Source organism: Aptenodytes forsteri, unplaced genomic scaffold (genome assembly GCF_000699145.1).
Source record: "Aptenodytes forsteri isolate BGI_AS27 unplaced genomic scaffold, ASM69914v1 Scaffold142, whole genome shotgun sequence".
Taxonomy (NCBI): Eukaryota; Metazoa; Chordata; class Aves; order Sphenisciformes; family Spheniscidae; genus Aptenodytes; species Aptenodytes forsteri.
In genome coordinates, this window is record NW_008794598.1 from 2,916,354 (window position 1) to 2,930,707 (window position 14,354).

Genomic DNA, 14,354 nt, shown 5'->3' on the forward strand with positions numbered 1-14,354 from the left:
GCTTCCAGCTTCACCCAGTCATCTCCCTGTGAGTTATTTGGCTGATGGCAAGAGGGGAAGAAAGAGAAAAGGGAGAATGCAGAAACTGTCCCAGCTCTACCTGTCTACTAACACTTGTGCAGTGATGGAGGTCAAATGCATGTGCTCTGTGAAGTTAGGGAACACTAATTTGCACCATGTTTGGGGATAACATGGAGTTTTATCTCTGCCCAGTGTAGCTGTGGCAAGGCTATGGTCTAGCACACTGCTGGTTCAGCGGCTCCTCCTGCGTACACACTTCGCATCCCTCTCGGCCCTCTGACAAGCAGCCGTTCCAGCTCTGCGAGGTCTGACCTGCTCCGCCAAGCATGGCCTCCAGCACTGGTTGCCTCAGCGTGCTGAGGAGGGAGGCGAGTGTTGTCCTGGAGATGTTCCCTGTAGAAGTCTTTTCCTCTCCACTGTAATCGAGGCAAAGAATTTAGAGGGGGGCCGGGCTGCAAAACTGGATTTTCACCTCGTTTCTTCTAATGGGTTCACTCTCTGCAGCTAAGTAAGGGAACCTGTGTACCAGCTAGCTGCTCTGGCATGGAGGGGGTGTACAGGCAGGCGGGTAGCAGTTACAGCTTCCCTGCAGCCAGGGAGGGAGCAAGCGGAGATAAACTCCTCCGCCTGCGTGTCTCACATTCTGTTCAGCCTCCTTCATCCAAAGGACCCGAGGCACTTGGGGGCTGTGCTCTGGTGGGACAGGAGGCAGAAGCTTCTGTGCAAATTGGGAGCACACTGCACAGTCCAGAAGTGGGTCATAAGCTGAAGCACATTCAGGCCAGCAGGACCTGTTATGCCTTGTCCCCACAGAGAAACTCGGTGGTGGCTCATTTAGGGTGAGAAGTTAGACCACGTGAATTCTGAGAATTAGACTGCAGTTTGTTTTACTCCTAAATTGATGTCTGTGCAGTAGCTTAATGTCACCCTTCTTGCTAACCCATTCTACCTCTCCCAGCATAACTACAGACCATCTTCCCAAGATGCTTTTAGGAAAACAGCAGTTTGGTGGACTAGCCTAGATGCTGGTAACCTTGCAGGATTTCTTACATTTGTAGACTGACATAGTGGCAGGCTCATGACAGGTTTCTAAAAGGCATCTGCTTACTCTTGCCTTTGCTGCTTAGCCCCTGTCCTGATCTGGTGGCCTCTCTCCTCTGAAGAAGGCAGTGGAGAGGGAGCACGTTACAGGGCAAATAAATGACTCAGACTAATGAGTAAGGTAATTGCCGTTCACTGTTAGATGAGGCTAAAGTGGGTCAGGTTTGTTTGTGAAACTCCATGGAGGCACCATCTGTTCTCTGTGCCCCATCTCAGGGGCTGGAGACAGGATTTGGGTGAAACTGCTTCCCTGGGAGCCTGTGGAGCAGCATGGAGGATGCCCCGGTCATTAGGCAGTGGCGTGGGTCTCTAGAGGTGACCCTGTGTGACTGCAGGCGAGTGCCTGCAGCCCTTATCCTCGAAGGGGACTCTTAATTGATTTCAATGGGAGAGGGGGACCCTAAATCCTTTGTCTCTCTGCTACAACTGCCCATCTATAAGATGAGGCTGGACAGGACACTGAGAGGTCATTAGACTTCCCTTAGCCTGAAGGCGGGATTGGATTTTCCCAAACCATGTCTGACAGGTGCCTGTCTCACCTGTCACAAGCCCTTGGAGAGAAACCTGGCACTAATGTAGTTCATGTCTTTTAACCCTGCCACTCTCCCAGATGTCCTCTCTTCATCCTCCCATGCCTGCAAGCCTGTTGGGATGGGGACCGTCTCTTTCAGCGATGACGTGCCTGTGTGGTACCTGGTTTTAGCCCTTTCCTCTGCCCTGGACCCCTCTGTGTCTAACAAGCTCTCTCTTCTCTCAGACCACAGCATGTGAGCAGAAGGGGAAGCCTGGAGTGGGATCCCTGCCTGCCCACGCCTGGACTTGACATTGCTGGAGCCACATCTTGCAATAAGAGGAAGGGGAAAAGATGGTTCATTCACCGTTGCTAAAAATGGGAGGCAGCATCTGTCCAGCAGACCAGGAAGGAAAGCTCCAGACCATGCCTGTGGGGCATCCCTGGGAGTGCCGCAGCCAAAGCGACACAGCCCTCTGTCAGTAAGGGGTGTAGGGGCAGCACGGCTCGGAGAGCCTGGGTCAGCATGCTCTTCCACAACCGCAAGACCCAGCTCCTGCTGGTCAACTCCCTGACGTTCGGCCTGGAGGTCTGCCTGGCTGCAGGGATAACCTATGTGCCTCCGCTGCTGCTGGAAGTGGGTGTGGAGGAGAAGTTCATGACCATGGTTTTGGGTAGGCAGTTTTTCTCTCATCTTTGAGGTGCTTGTTTCCCCTTCAAGTCTGGAGGGCAGGGGCAAATAAGGGCATGGAGGCTTGTCTCTGCAGGGTGGTTGCAGGGCTACTGTTATATCAGGGCAGCCTTGTGTTTGGAGGAGGGGGCTGTGACCCAGTGAAGCTTACTGAGTTCCTGAAACGTCCCAGGCTTTTTTTACAGTGCATACAGACCAGTGTTCTCCAGATCTGTCCCCCTAACACTACCTCTTTCTCTTTTCCAGGGATAGGACCTGTCCTTGGCTTGGTTTTTGTCCCGCTGATCGGATCCGCCAGCGACCACTGGCATAGCAGCTATGGCCGAAGGCGACCTTTCATCTGGATGCTTTGCCTGGGAGTCCTGCTGAGCCTCTTCGTGATCCCACATGCCAGCAGCCTGGCCAGCCTGTTTGCCCTCAACACTCGCCCCCTAGAGATTGCCTTCCTCATCCTGGGCATTGGGTTACTGGATTTCTGCGGCCAGGTCTGCTTCACTCCGCTGGAGGCCCTGCTCTCAGACCTCTTCCAGGAGCCAGACAACTGCCGCCAGGCCTTCTCCATGTATGCCTTCATGATCAGCTTGGGGGGCTGCATTGGCTACCTGCTTCCAGCCATTGACTGGGGTGGCAGCTTTCTGGCCCCGTACTTGGGAGGGCAGGAGACCTGCCTCTTCAGCCTCCTTACCATCATTTTCCTCGGCTGTGTGCTGGCTACGCTCTTTGTGACAGAAGAGGCAGCCACCCAGGCAGATGTTCTGGACGGCCCAGCGCTGAAGGACGCTCCTCCTAAGCCCTCACCTCCTGCGTGCTGCTCTTGCCAGCTCTCCAGGAGCTCATGTCTCCTGCAGGCCAGGCACATAATGCAGGCCCTGAGAAACCTCTGCACGCTGGTGCCACGGCTTCACAGCCTCTACTGCCGCATCCCCAAGGTCATCCGGCGCCTGTTCGTGGCCGAGCTCTGCAGCTGGATGGCACTCATGACTTTCATGCTGTTCTACACAGACTTTGTTGGGGAAGGGCTGTACCACGGTGTCCCCAGAGCCAAGCCAGGCACAGATGCCAGACGCCACTACGATGAAGGTGAGAAGTGAACCAGCTGCTCTGAGGCTGCAGCAATTGTTCCCTAGGACAGGAGCATTTAGTGGGAGCTAGGAATGGGCTCAGCTCTGCTAGTGATGCAAAAAAACGTTACAGGAAACTAGATTTTCTGCAGATGGGTCAGGAAAAAACCTTCCCCCATGGCCCCCAGAGTGGGGGGGCCACTCCCAGGCACAGTGGACCAAATAGGGAAACGCCTCTTTGTCCTCCGAGCTACCTAGCACAGAACTAGGTCTGGCAGTGCAGCCCTGGCCTGGGGCTGAATTGCTAAGTGGCAGAATGGTCTGGCAGGTTGCATGCTGAACAGGACGTATCCAGCTCTGTCTGCAAGCTGTGGTTGCCGCTGCCAGGTCCCTTCACTGCTCTTCCCTCCTTTTTAAATGAGGGGTGATGGTGCTCCCCATCTCTTGGACAGCAGGGGTTGGAAAGCCAGGACATGCTTAGTAGCAGTGAGGTGGGCTTTGCTGCATCTTCCTTTCGTGCTACTGTGAGGTTCCCATCTCACATCTGTATCTGGGGAGCCCTCGAGCATCTTCCTCCATTCTCACCCCTCTCTCCAGGGCTTTCTGATAGTGCTCACCAATGGAGTCTGTAGCTGCCATGTCCACATCATGGGATACGGCTCACTGCAGCACGTTACCTGCTTACTGTTGTTGCCTGCTGTCCCGTTTTGGCTGCTGTGTTGTGCCAGAGTCTTGACTCTCTGCCTAGCCATTCTTTTCCTCTCCCTGATCTAAGTCTTTTATTCTTGGAGGCACCTTCCCGGCCCTCCTCCTCCATCTTGCCCTCTGAGTTTTCCACTCACTGCCTCCGTGAGCTCTGCAGTACACTACCTCTTTGTGCTGAGTGTCTGTTTAACTTAGAGGGAGCTTAATTATTATTTAACACTTGCACTGTATAGCTTCCAGCAGGTCAGGACTCCATTGTGCTAGCTGTCATAGAAACATGTGTTGAGTAATGATCCTTGCTCCAAAGGGTTAATGGTTTTAATTCCCTGAAATCTGATAGAACTTTGCAAAGGGTAAGGTCCGGATTGCTACCGGATACTGCAGTCATTTAGTGGATGTTGTATACTTTACCTTGGCTTAAGCACAATTCCTTGTTCCTTTTGTTCTGTTGCTGGTTTTGGCATCTGATAACAACAGATCCTGGTTCATGAGCAGGTGACAGATCCTGGGTTAAGAGTAGGAAGGTGCAAACAGCAACGACTTCCAAAGACAAGAATAGCATTTGGATTCCTATCTCCCATTGCCCCTCTGGTTAGACTGGGGTGCCCAGGAGCACGTGTAGGAAATACTCGCTGCTGGTGGGGGGTGGGAGCTGCAGTCTGCCTGGTGCAACCCCGGGGATACGTTAGGTGATGCTGCTCTGCTTCCTGACCCGGCCATGTGGTTGTCAGGGCTGTTTGCGGCTGTGCCACACTCTGCGTGGACTGTACTGAGTTGGGCTCCGAAGGGAGAGGGAAGGAGGCCCAAAGGTGTTTGGCTGTGTGAAGCCTGGGTGCAGTCATGGCAGTGTCTGTCACCACTTCTGCTTAAACCTGCAGGTGTCCGGATGGGTAGTTTGGGCCTCTTCCTCCAATGCGTCACATCCATCTTCTTTTCGACAATCATGGACCGGATGGTGAAGCAGTTTGGGACGCGGGCGGTCTACCTGGCCAGCGTGGTGTTCTTCCCCGTGGCTGCCTTCGTCATGTGCCTTTCCCACAGTGTCATCGTTGTTACCATCTCAGCTGCTCTGACGGGCTTCACCTTCTCTGCACTCCAGATCCTGCCATACACACTGGCATCGCTGTACCATCATGATAAACAGGTAGGGATCTGCTCCAGAGGGCAATGTGCCAGGTAGCTGTGAGGACAGCTTGGCCAGCCTCTTTTGCCACTTGTAGCTGGTAGAAGTGGTTCAGCCCATGGAGGAGAAACACATGCCTGTGTGCAAAGGTTTTCCACATGTGCCTCTTGTCTCTAGGCTGTGTCTTCTCTGAAGATTCATCTGAAATGGAGGAGATAAGAGAGTTTAGCATCTCCTTCCTTAGGCATCCCCTGCTCACAACAAGCGTTATGCAATTTTAAAAAGTGGGCAGTGGGTAAGATGGGAGAAATCAGCTAGGATTGGTGTATCAAAAGGGATGTCCTATGTTCCTCTGTGTTCTGCATATTTTTAGGGAAACTGGTGCAGGAGAGTTATACCTGTGTGCATTCTGCAACCAAGTCACATCTGCAGCACTGCCAACCTGAGGTGCTAAAAAGCTCAAGAATTTTCAGCCCTTAGAGGTCCTGCTTTCCAATTTTTGTCCATAGCATGAAGATCAGTAAAATGAAAACTGAGATTCTTCCTATTCCCCTAGCTCCAAGAAAAATAAACGTTGTGAAACTTTTGACACCAACACAAAAGCTAGTAATCCTGTCCCACAGATGTTATCCTTGTGGAAGAGTCCTAGGAGGTTCCTGAGTTGCACACTGGATTAATAGGAGTTTCTCTTGTGCTGCAAATGCAAAATTAATTTGTGGTTTGAGAGCAGTTCTTTCATCCCAATGGCAGGCGGTTCACTGTGCAGTGAAATAAGTAGGAGTTTTTACCACAGGCATCCAGATGTTCACATTGAACAAATACTTCTGACCAGCCCATCCCAATTTGCACCAGGCACCCTGTCAAAATAGAGGTACGAGGGAGTGTTCTGCTTTGCAAAAACTTCAGTTTGGCTGGGATCTCCCATGGACATAATATCAACAGAATGAAAACCAAACTCCACAGGTTGGGTATGTGAAGGCCACATGCCCAGCTGTTTGCCAAAGGCTTGACAGGGAAACACTCTTAGTACAGTGAGGTGTGGGGTGTAGCTGGGTTTGGTCTCTCTGTTGCCCTAACTTGAAAGTTCCTCCTTCCTTTACCAGCTACTTTGCAGCAGGCTGCAGGGAGACTCCACAAGAAGTAGTCCCTAAAATGCCTTTTGCAGAAAATTCTCCATCTTCCCCATTTCTGCTCTCTTCTTTTTTCTTACTGTTGAAATCTGTCATGATTTTTGTTTGCCTTCCCTCGTTCCTGCTTCCTCTCTTCCCTCTCTTTTTTTTCTTTTTTTTTTTTTTAACTTTAAATGCTCCTCCCAAAGTGAATCAGCGGAAGGGGCATCCAAAGTGGCTGTTGCTTCCACCCTGTGCGGAATCGTTGGCGAAAGCCTGCAAGGCCACCTCCGCTGGAGCTGCTTACTTTGCACAGGCTGTGTAAGTTAACTTTAAACTTTCCTCCCAAAGTGAATCAGCGGAAGGGGCATCCAAAGTGGCTGTTGCTTCCACCCTGTGCGGAATCGTTGGCGAAAGCCTGCAAGGCCACCTCCGCTGGAGCTGCTTACTTTGCACAGGCTGTGTAAGTTGCTCTGTTCTCCTGCATGCCCTCTCATCTTCGCATGGCCTCTAAACCTTGTCTAGAACAGGAGGAAAAGATCTGCATGTTCTAACAGCACCTGAAAGCTTGGTAGAGGTGAGATGCATGGTGGGCATTCACACCTTCTGCGGGAGATGAGGGAGAGCTAGGTTCCTCATTCTCACCGCTCCCCACCAACTATAGAGGGAGATGAAGCTGTTGATTGAGGCACCACAGACTCCTGTGGTTGTATCCTGTGTTGCAAGGGGTGATTTTAAAGCATCAGTTCTCACTAAGCTCATTCCTGTGAGTATGTGTTTAAGTCATTTTCTCTAGGTTTAAATTAATTCTCCACACTAGGTATTCAAACACCCCTGCCAGAACTCGTATCTCTGAATTCCTAGCCTGGATCAGTAGAAACCAAGAAAACGTGTCATGGGCCTTCAGGGCAGCTGAGCAGGCTTCTGGGAACGTCAGTGTAAAATATGAAGGGCTGGAACTATGGGGGACATCCTAGTTTGGCTCACACAATGCCCTTTCTGTGCTGGGTTTTGAGTTGCTTTGAAGTCTGATGGCAATAGGAGGCACGTGGGAGGATTTTTAAGCTCCGCATAAGATAAGTGATGGTCCTGGATTGATGCATTTAAGAGTAAATTCATGAGCCTAGGCAGAATTGAGGAGTTGAAGGGTACAGTGAGCAGCTGAGCAGAGCTCAGGTAAAGCTTTTGGAAGATGATTGCTATTTAGAGAAGTAGTTCTCATCTGGTTTCTCTTCTCCGATTGAATCTGAAACACTTTGTGCTACAGATCTGCAGCCATGGCCTGGGGCAGCATGAACAGAGACTGGCTGGTGCTGACAAACACTAGGGCAGGGCTGGGTGTAGCTGGGTGGGTGCCAAGACTGCTGAAAGCTTTGGGATGGCCTGCAACAGAGCTGAAGTGCCCACACTCCTGCACCAGCGGTTCCCTCCTGTCGATCTTTCTCTGGGTCCTTCCTGCAAAAGGAAGGATAGTTCAGGCAAGCCCCTCTGAGCCCCGCAGCTGGGTACAGTGCTCTCTGCTCTCAAACAGGTGCTGTTTTTTTCCTTTTTATTTTCTTTGTTTGTTCAATCTCACCATGCGGATAATGGATTAACATGTCCTTCGTTATCTGCTCTACCCCATGCAGACCAGTGGTTGTGCATAATTGCAAAAGCCCTGGAGTTTTAAAGCTGGAGCTCTGCAGCATTTTCACTGTCTGCACATGACTGCCCATTATTTGTTGGCGTTAACGTGGAAAGCTTTTTGATCCAAATACTCTGTGAATACTGCTGGAGTGAGCCATGCCCCAGAGATCTCGCAGCTTGAGCAGAGCGAGGCAAAAAAGGGTGAGAAGAAAAAGATTTTTCTTCCCCCCCCCCCCCCCTTTTTTTCCCCGGGCCTGAGTGAGGAGGCTTGGGTCAGGCAGATGAAGCAACTCAGCTGAGGTCATGCATGCACGGTCCGTTGCAGAACTGAGAAAAGAGCTCTTTCCTGAGTTCCCAGCACTGTGCCATCTCGGCTGGTGTCACTTTGAAGTATCCCAGATACTAAGAAGTGGCCATGCATCCAGGGCTCTGAACTGTTCGTCTACCCTTTGGGCTCTTCTGCAGGAAGGTTTTGGGTTCCTAGTCAGCCTCTTTATAAACACTTCTGTTTGCACTGGAGTGCACTGGCTCTGCGATACGTCCAAAGTGGGCTCTGGCCCTTCACTCCTGTCCTGCAAGTGTGCATCAGCTGATTTCAGGATGGGGTGAGCTGTAGTTGGTGCCCGGATTCCCTTGGCACCCGGTGAGGAGGTGACAACCCATGGCTCAGTGCAAAATGTCCCCAAGTGCAGAGGCTGTGCTGGCTTTGGGCTGCAACGCTCTGCTGAGCCCCAGAGCTTCAACACAACAAAGGCACCACTTGGCCAGATTCCCCCGGTGAGTCAGGGTTGCTTTGAATCCCGTGCCAGTCGGGAAAAGCCAGGCTGGCTCCTGGAGGCCATCTCACATGGGCCAGGCTCACTGCAGGCGCTCCCCACCTCTAACAGCCTGACCCAATGCACACAAAGCACAGAGTGGTTTTGCTCTCTTGCACTAAAAACGGGGACCCCTCTGCCCCCCACCTCGCTTGCTGGGTTCCGCCCTACCTACTCATTCCTCATGTGCCCTCCTTCTTTCCCCTAGGTATTTTTGCATAAATATAAGAGCAAAGAGGAGGAAGACGCAGCTCGATTGGACAAGAAATCAGCCTTCTCTAAAGGCCACCTTTCCAGCCAGAAGCTGCCTTACCAGAATGGACATGCTGGGAGCCTCTTCTCTTCTTCTTCCTCTTCCTCCTTGTCTCCTCCAGCCGCTGGCTCGGCTCTGTGCGTCAGCTCCTCCTGCGATGTCTCGCTCATGATGATGGGGGGAGAACCGGACCCGGTGGCTCCCAGCCGAGGGATCTGCCTGGACCTGGCTATTTTGGACAGTGCTTTCCTCCTCTCTCAGGTTGTCCCCTCCCTCTTCATGGGGTCCATCGTCCAGTTTACGCAGTCAGTGACTGCCTACATGGTGTCAGCTGCTGGCTTTGGCCTGGTAGCCATTTACTTTGCAACCAAAGTTGTCTTTGATAAGAGTGACATGGCGAAGTGTTCAGTGTGATGTGGAAGGCACAAGGGCAGCACGCGGGTGCCTACACGTGGCAAAATAAGATGTGTGTGTGTTCACACGGCCACTTGTGGGAAGCCTCGTGTGGCACCTGCTCTCCTCATGCTGTTGCTGTAGCCCTGGGGGGAAGTTCTGGGGCTGGGGCAGGAGAGATGCAATCTGGGGAGTAGTTCTGGGGCTGGGGCAGGAGAGATGCAACACGGCTAATCTCAGGTGTAAATATGAGGCATTGGGGCATTGTGCTTTGGGCCATCAGTGCTTTCCAAAGGTGCCTTTATCAAAAGAAAGCACTGTGCAGCCAGCACCAAAGGGGGTTATATAGGGGAGGGAAAGGAAATGGACTTTTCCTTTAATAACGGGTCATGTTTCTGAGCAGGAGAGGCAGTGGTACGGGGAGGGGAGGGAAGAAATCATTGGCTCTCCTGTTTTCCAGTTATAGCTGTATCCTCTTCCCCTGCTTGTTGTAGTTTTACTCAGCTTCTTGAGCAATACTTCTGCAAATAGGACACTGGGAGGAGATTTCCTTGGAAAAAAAAGATGGGTGGCTAAGGTTTGGCCGTGGAGCAAAGGGGGTGCATATGTGTGCACACACGCTTCCGTCCTTCCCCACGTCTGTTCTGACTGGGAAAAACTATTTAGGAGAAAAGTTATATGTCTTGTTTTGGAAAAACAAGTAACGTTTCATTAGGACCAATTCCAAAAGGTGACTTATCTTTTACCTATGTACCAAGTTGCATCAGATGGAAAGGACTTCTTAACTTTTTTTTTTTTAAAAGATTGTTTTTAGCTTTCCTCACACAGTTCTCAGTAACTCTGACCTGTCACTCCTCAGCGCTCAGAACTGCTGCCTGCTCTCTCCCCTATAGACTGTTGTGCCTCTTCCACACCTGGCCCCTAAAAGATGCTCCAATATCACAAAGAAAATCTATTCTCAGAGGGTCTTCACAGTCCTGTGACAGTGAAGTAGAACAGGAAGAGCTCTGCTGCAAGGCTACCTGGGAACAAGTGTACCAGGCCTGAGGAAGCTGGAGGAATCGTTTGTCCGCTGACGACTAGTTGAACTCAGCAGCAGTCACTGCCGTAGTAGGTACCTGGAGTTGGTCGCTGACTGTGTCTGTTTTGCCTCAAAGACGTGTCAAAGCAACCTTCTAGACCAGACTCTTCTTTCCAGACAGAAAGGCTTTCGGCTGTGCTTGCAGGCTGCCAGGAATGCACCTTGCAGAGCATACCGCATCCCAGTGCCCAGCACGGTGCCTGAGTTAACACATTGCCAGCACACCCAGAGAGGCTGCTGGAAAACAGCATTGTAAACAGGAGGTGGGTGGGATGAAATGTGCCTACAGCCACTCTGGCAGCTGCTTACAGAGCAGGGTAAGCCTAGTTCTTGGTGTGTTGCACAAAAGGAGGAGCAGGACAGAAACTCTTGATGCTGTTTGTGCCCGTGGTTTGCTGATCCAGATTACATATTTACTATGTAATGGGATACCTGTTTGGGATTTTTAAAATTTATTTTATTTTATTTCCAGACAGGAGTCAAGATTCTTACTGAGGCACAGCATAAACACAGTTATCTGCTAGAGTAAGGCAAGGTGCCTCTTGCTCCCATAGCACTGGGACCAAATGCTCCTGGGTTGTTCAGACTGTGCAGCTCCCAGGTGCGAGTCATCTTCCACTGGCAGAAGAGTGGCTGCAGCCGTGTGTCCTTCTGGCCAGTCCCATTCCCGATACAAATGGACCAGCTGGAATAATTCTGCTGGTGGCAGATTTCTACCACTCAAAGACCACCCGTACACCAAGTAGGAGTCAAAGTCCTGGCCCACAGTCAGCACTTAGACTTTGAAATGATGCAAACTCTGCCTGCAATGCGTAGAGGAAAGCATGACTTGGTCCTTTGGAGGCTAGGCTCTGAATATGCAGACGAAGTTCAACAGTCCTTAACTTTGGCTGGTCTAAACAAAGTGTTTGTGACTAATTTTCTGCGGAGGTGTGTGGGCAGTGAGATGCACTTGTGAGGTTCGGCTGAAGGGCAAAATGTTGCTATTTTTGCAAGGTCTTGTCAGAGTACTCATTGGCATGGAACCAAGGTTACTCCCCTGCTGTCTGCAGACGGGTCCTGAGAGGGCTTCTCCTAAGTTTTTTAAACATTTCTTTCCCGTAAAGGGTGACTGTTTTTGTTTTATTTCTTCTCAAATTATATGCCCACCAGCCTCCCTTTCCCACAACAAGCTTTGTGTGCTGAAATGCAGCTGTTTTGGGGGTGGATTTGGCAGCTGCTTAACCACCTATGGAAACAGTTTTTTGTCTGTACTTCCTACCCTGGTCTCTGTCCACTTCAGGCTTCAGGAGGAAGTCTTTGAGGCAAAATGTTATTGCCAAAGGTGGGGTGTTTCTTGGATAAATGGTCCTAGTAATCAGTAACCTCTGACCCAAGATTTTTCAAACAGGTTCCTACCTGAGTGCTGAAGTATCCTTTATTTTTATTTTTTCTTATGTAAAATGTGGGGAACCTTCACACATGGAGGCTGCTATGATGCTAAGTGCTTTTGATAATTGAGCCATTTGTTTAAGTGCCTAAAGAGTACTTCCACACCAAACTTCAGGTGTACGGGTTTGATGATAAAGGCCTTGAATGCTTCATTACAGACATCGAAGTGATCCTCGAAAAAGCAGCGGGCTGGAGGGGGAGACAGCCTTGTTTTATAATGTCCCTTGGTTTGGAACATGAAAGAACAAGATGCTGCAGTTCTTGATCCATAACTTGTATCTGTCCCTCAAGAAGAGAAGGCTGAAGCCTGCCAGATTCCCCGACTGACCTGCCCTCCATCCGCTGAGGTGGCTTTGGTGCAGCTATAGCCTGGCTGTAGCTGGTGGACATGAGTAGGTTTGGGCTCACGGCACGTGCGGCAGGCTCTGTGTCTTGGCTGAGCCGGAGGGTTTGGGATTAGTCAATGCAGGTTGGGTCTCAGACCTGCCCTTTATTGACAGATCAAGCATGCCTTTGGCCTCCCTGTTCTCCCATCCCTTTCATTGCGCTGGGTCACAGACTTGGCACCCAGATCTCCTTGGCAAGTCTGGTGTCTGCATCCAGAGTGCTGGCTCTGATCTCACTGGTCCTAGGAGAGGGCAGGCTGGGTTTGTCCAGTTTTCTCATAATTCAGATATGCTTCCGGGGAGGTGCCTGCCTTTATGTCATTTATGTTCAGAAAAGACCGCTGAGCGACTGAACTCATGACTCTGCAGCCAGCTGCTCTTGCTCTTTGCTGCTGCATCCCAGACGGGTGCCCGTCATCTTGCTTTGGCCTGACCTGTGACTGGATTGATAACAGAGCTCATTCTCCATTCCAGCTGGAGAGACAAGATCCAGTCTGAACCAGGGGCTCCTTATCCACTTGTCCTCTGGCTGCACTGCTGTTGTTTTAGCCAGTTCAGCAAGTATGAGAAGAGCTACTTGATTATCCACCAAGAGACTCTTTGATTTCTCCCCTCTCTCTGGCACCCTTCTTCCCGGTTCTCCAGCTGGAGTGAAACCCAGCGAATTCAGTAATTGCTCCTTTCCTTCTTACCCTCCTATTACACCAGGAGAAGTCTGCTGGGCCCTCTGCCAGCTACTGACATAGTGGGCAGATGGGTGCAGGAAGGAGCGTTTGCCAAGACCCAACTCTGTCTTCACTAACCCTGTCCCCCTTTGGGAGTTCAAGCCCAAACAGATTTGGGCCGTTCGCCCTAAGAGCTCGGCTGTTTGCAGGAGGAGAGGAGGGGTGTAGGAAACTGCCACGTGCAGTCAGGTCCTGGGTGGGTGGTGGGCAGCTGGGGGACAGGGAGAGCAGCTTTCTGCGTCAGAGTTCAGCGGGGAGGGAAGGCAAGGCAGCAGCCTCGGAGGAGAACGGGGAGGGATCGGAGCGAGGGAGCAGGAGGAAGAGGGGGTTCCGGGGAAACTGAGGCTTGTAGCAATGTGAGGGGCTGGTATGGGACGCTGGCTGGAACTGGGCTGGCTCTGCCCTGGCAGTGGGTGGGAGCGTGCCCCTCGTTGTGGTCTTGCCCTGTCCATAAAGCACTTCATAACCCTTCATGCTTGCAACCTCATGCCATCATGATCCCAGCCACGTCGCAAAAGCTGGCTGTGAAAAGTCTGAGCTCGGGGCTTGAGCTGGGGCTGTCAGCAGCTGCCTTCCCCCAACCCGTAAGGCACGTTGTATTTGCTGTCACCGCAATGGCCCTGTCCCTGTGCTCTGTGATTACCAAAAGCCTTTCTTCCTAGTTCAGGCTGCCGCTGGGGCTGACAGGAGAGGCATTTTCCAGAGCATCTGTTGAGAAACCCCTTTCTTTGTAAGATTGTCCTTTCTGGCTAACCCGGTGTGCTTCTGCTAAGAACAGCTTCCCTGTGTCGGGATCGGATATAGACCAGCAAGGGACACAGGCGGGTTCTAGTAAAGGTAAGCGCATCCCTGACACGCTGTTACTGATATAACCTGTGTGAACATGGAAATCTCCCTAGGACTGTACAGCTTATGGTGTCGGTACAAGCTCTTCGGAGGCGGTCGCCACGAGCTTTTCTGTTTCGGGTAGTAGGTGCGCTGCTGCTTTCTTCTCACGGGTGAATCATGCTGTGCCTCTCCTCTTGTGAGATGGGGGTTTTGAGAGTTGAGGTGGGGAGAGGGGGGAATGTCTTTTTAATGTGAGACTGTTGTGAATCTCTAGGTTAGGGAAGGATGTGTGGATGCTGTTTTGAGATCATACACTGTCTGCGAGACGTTCGTGTTTTATTTATTCCGTAGAGTAAATATTTTGTATACCATGTAAGAGGAAGGCTATTATAAATTTTTATGGAAAGGAGGAAATAAAAGGTGTTGAAACGGGGACAACCGTGTGTGTCGCTGAGCGGACGGCACCGCAGCGAGCGCCCTGCGGCGGGGCTGCG

The 14,354-nt window shown here is 51.3% G+C and overlaps 1 protein-coding gene across 1 annotated transcript; it reads left to right on the forward strand.

Annotated features, from left to right (window-relative positions):
- The first annotated feature begins 2,147 nt into the window (after positions 1-2,147).
- SLC45A3 (solute carrier family 45 member 3) lies at positions 2,148-9,430 on the forward strand. The gene is made up of 4 exons (XM_009272777.2): positions 2,148-2,307; positions 2,571-3,404; positions 4,969-5,234; positions 8,972-9,430. The coding sequence occupies exons 1-4, from the start codon at positions 2,160-2,162 to the stop codon at positions 9,428-9,430; spliced, it is 1,707 nt and encodes a 568-aa protein (XP_009271052.1). The 5' UTR covers positions 2,148-2,159.
- Positions 9,431-14,354: the final 4,924 nt, after the last annotated feature.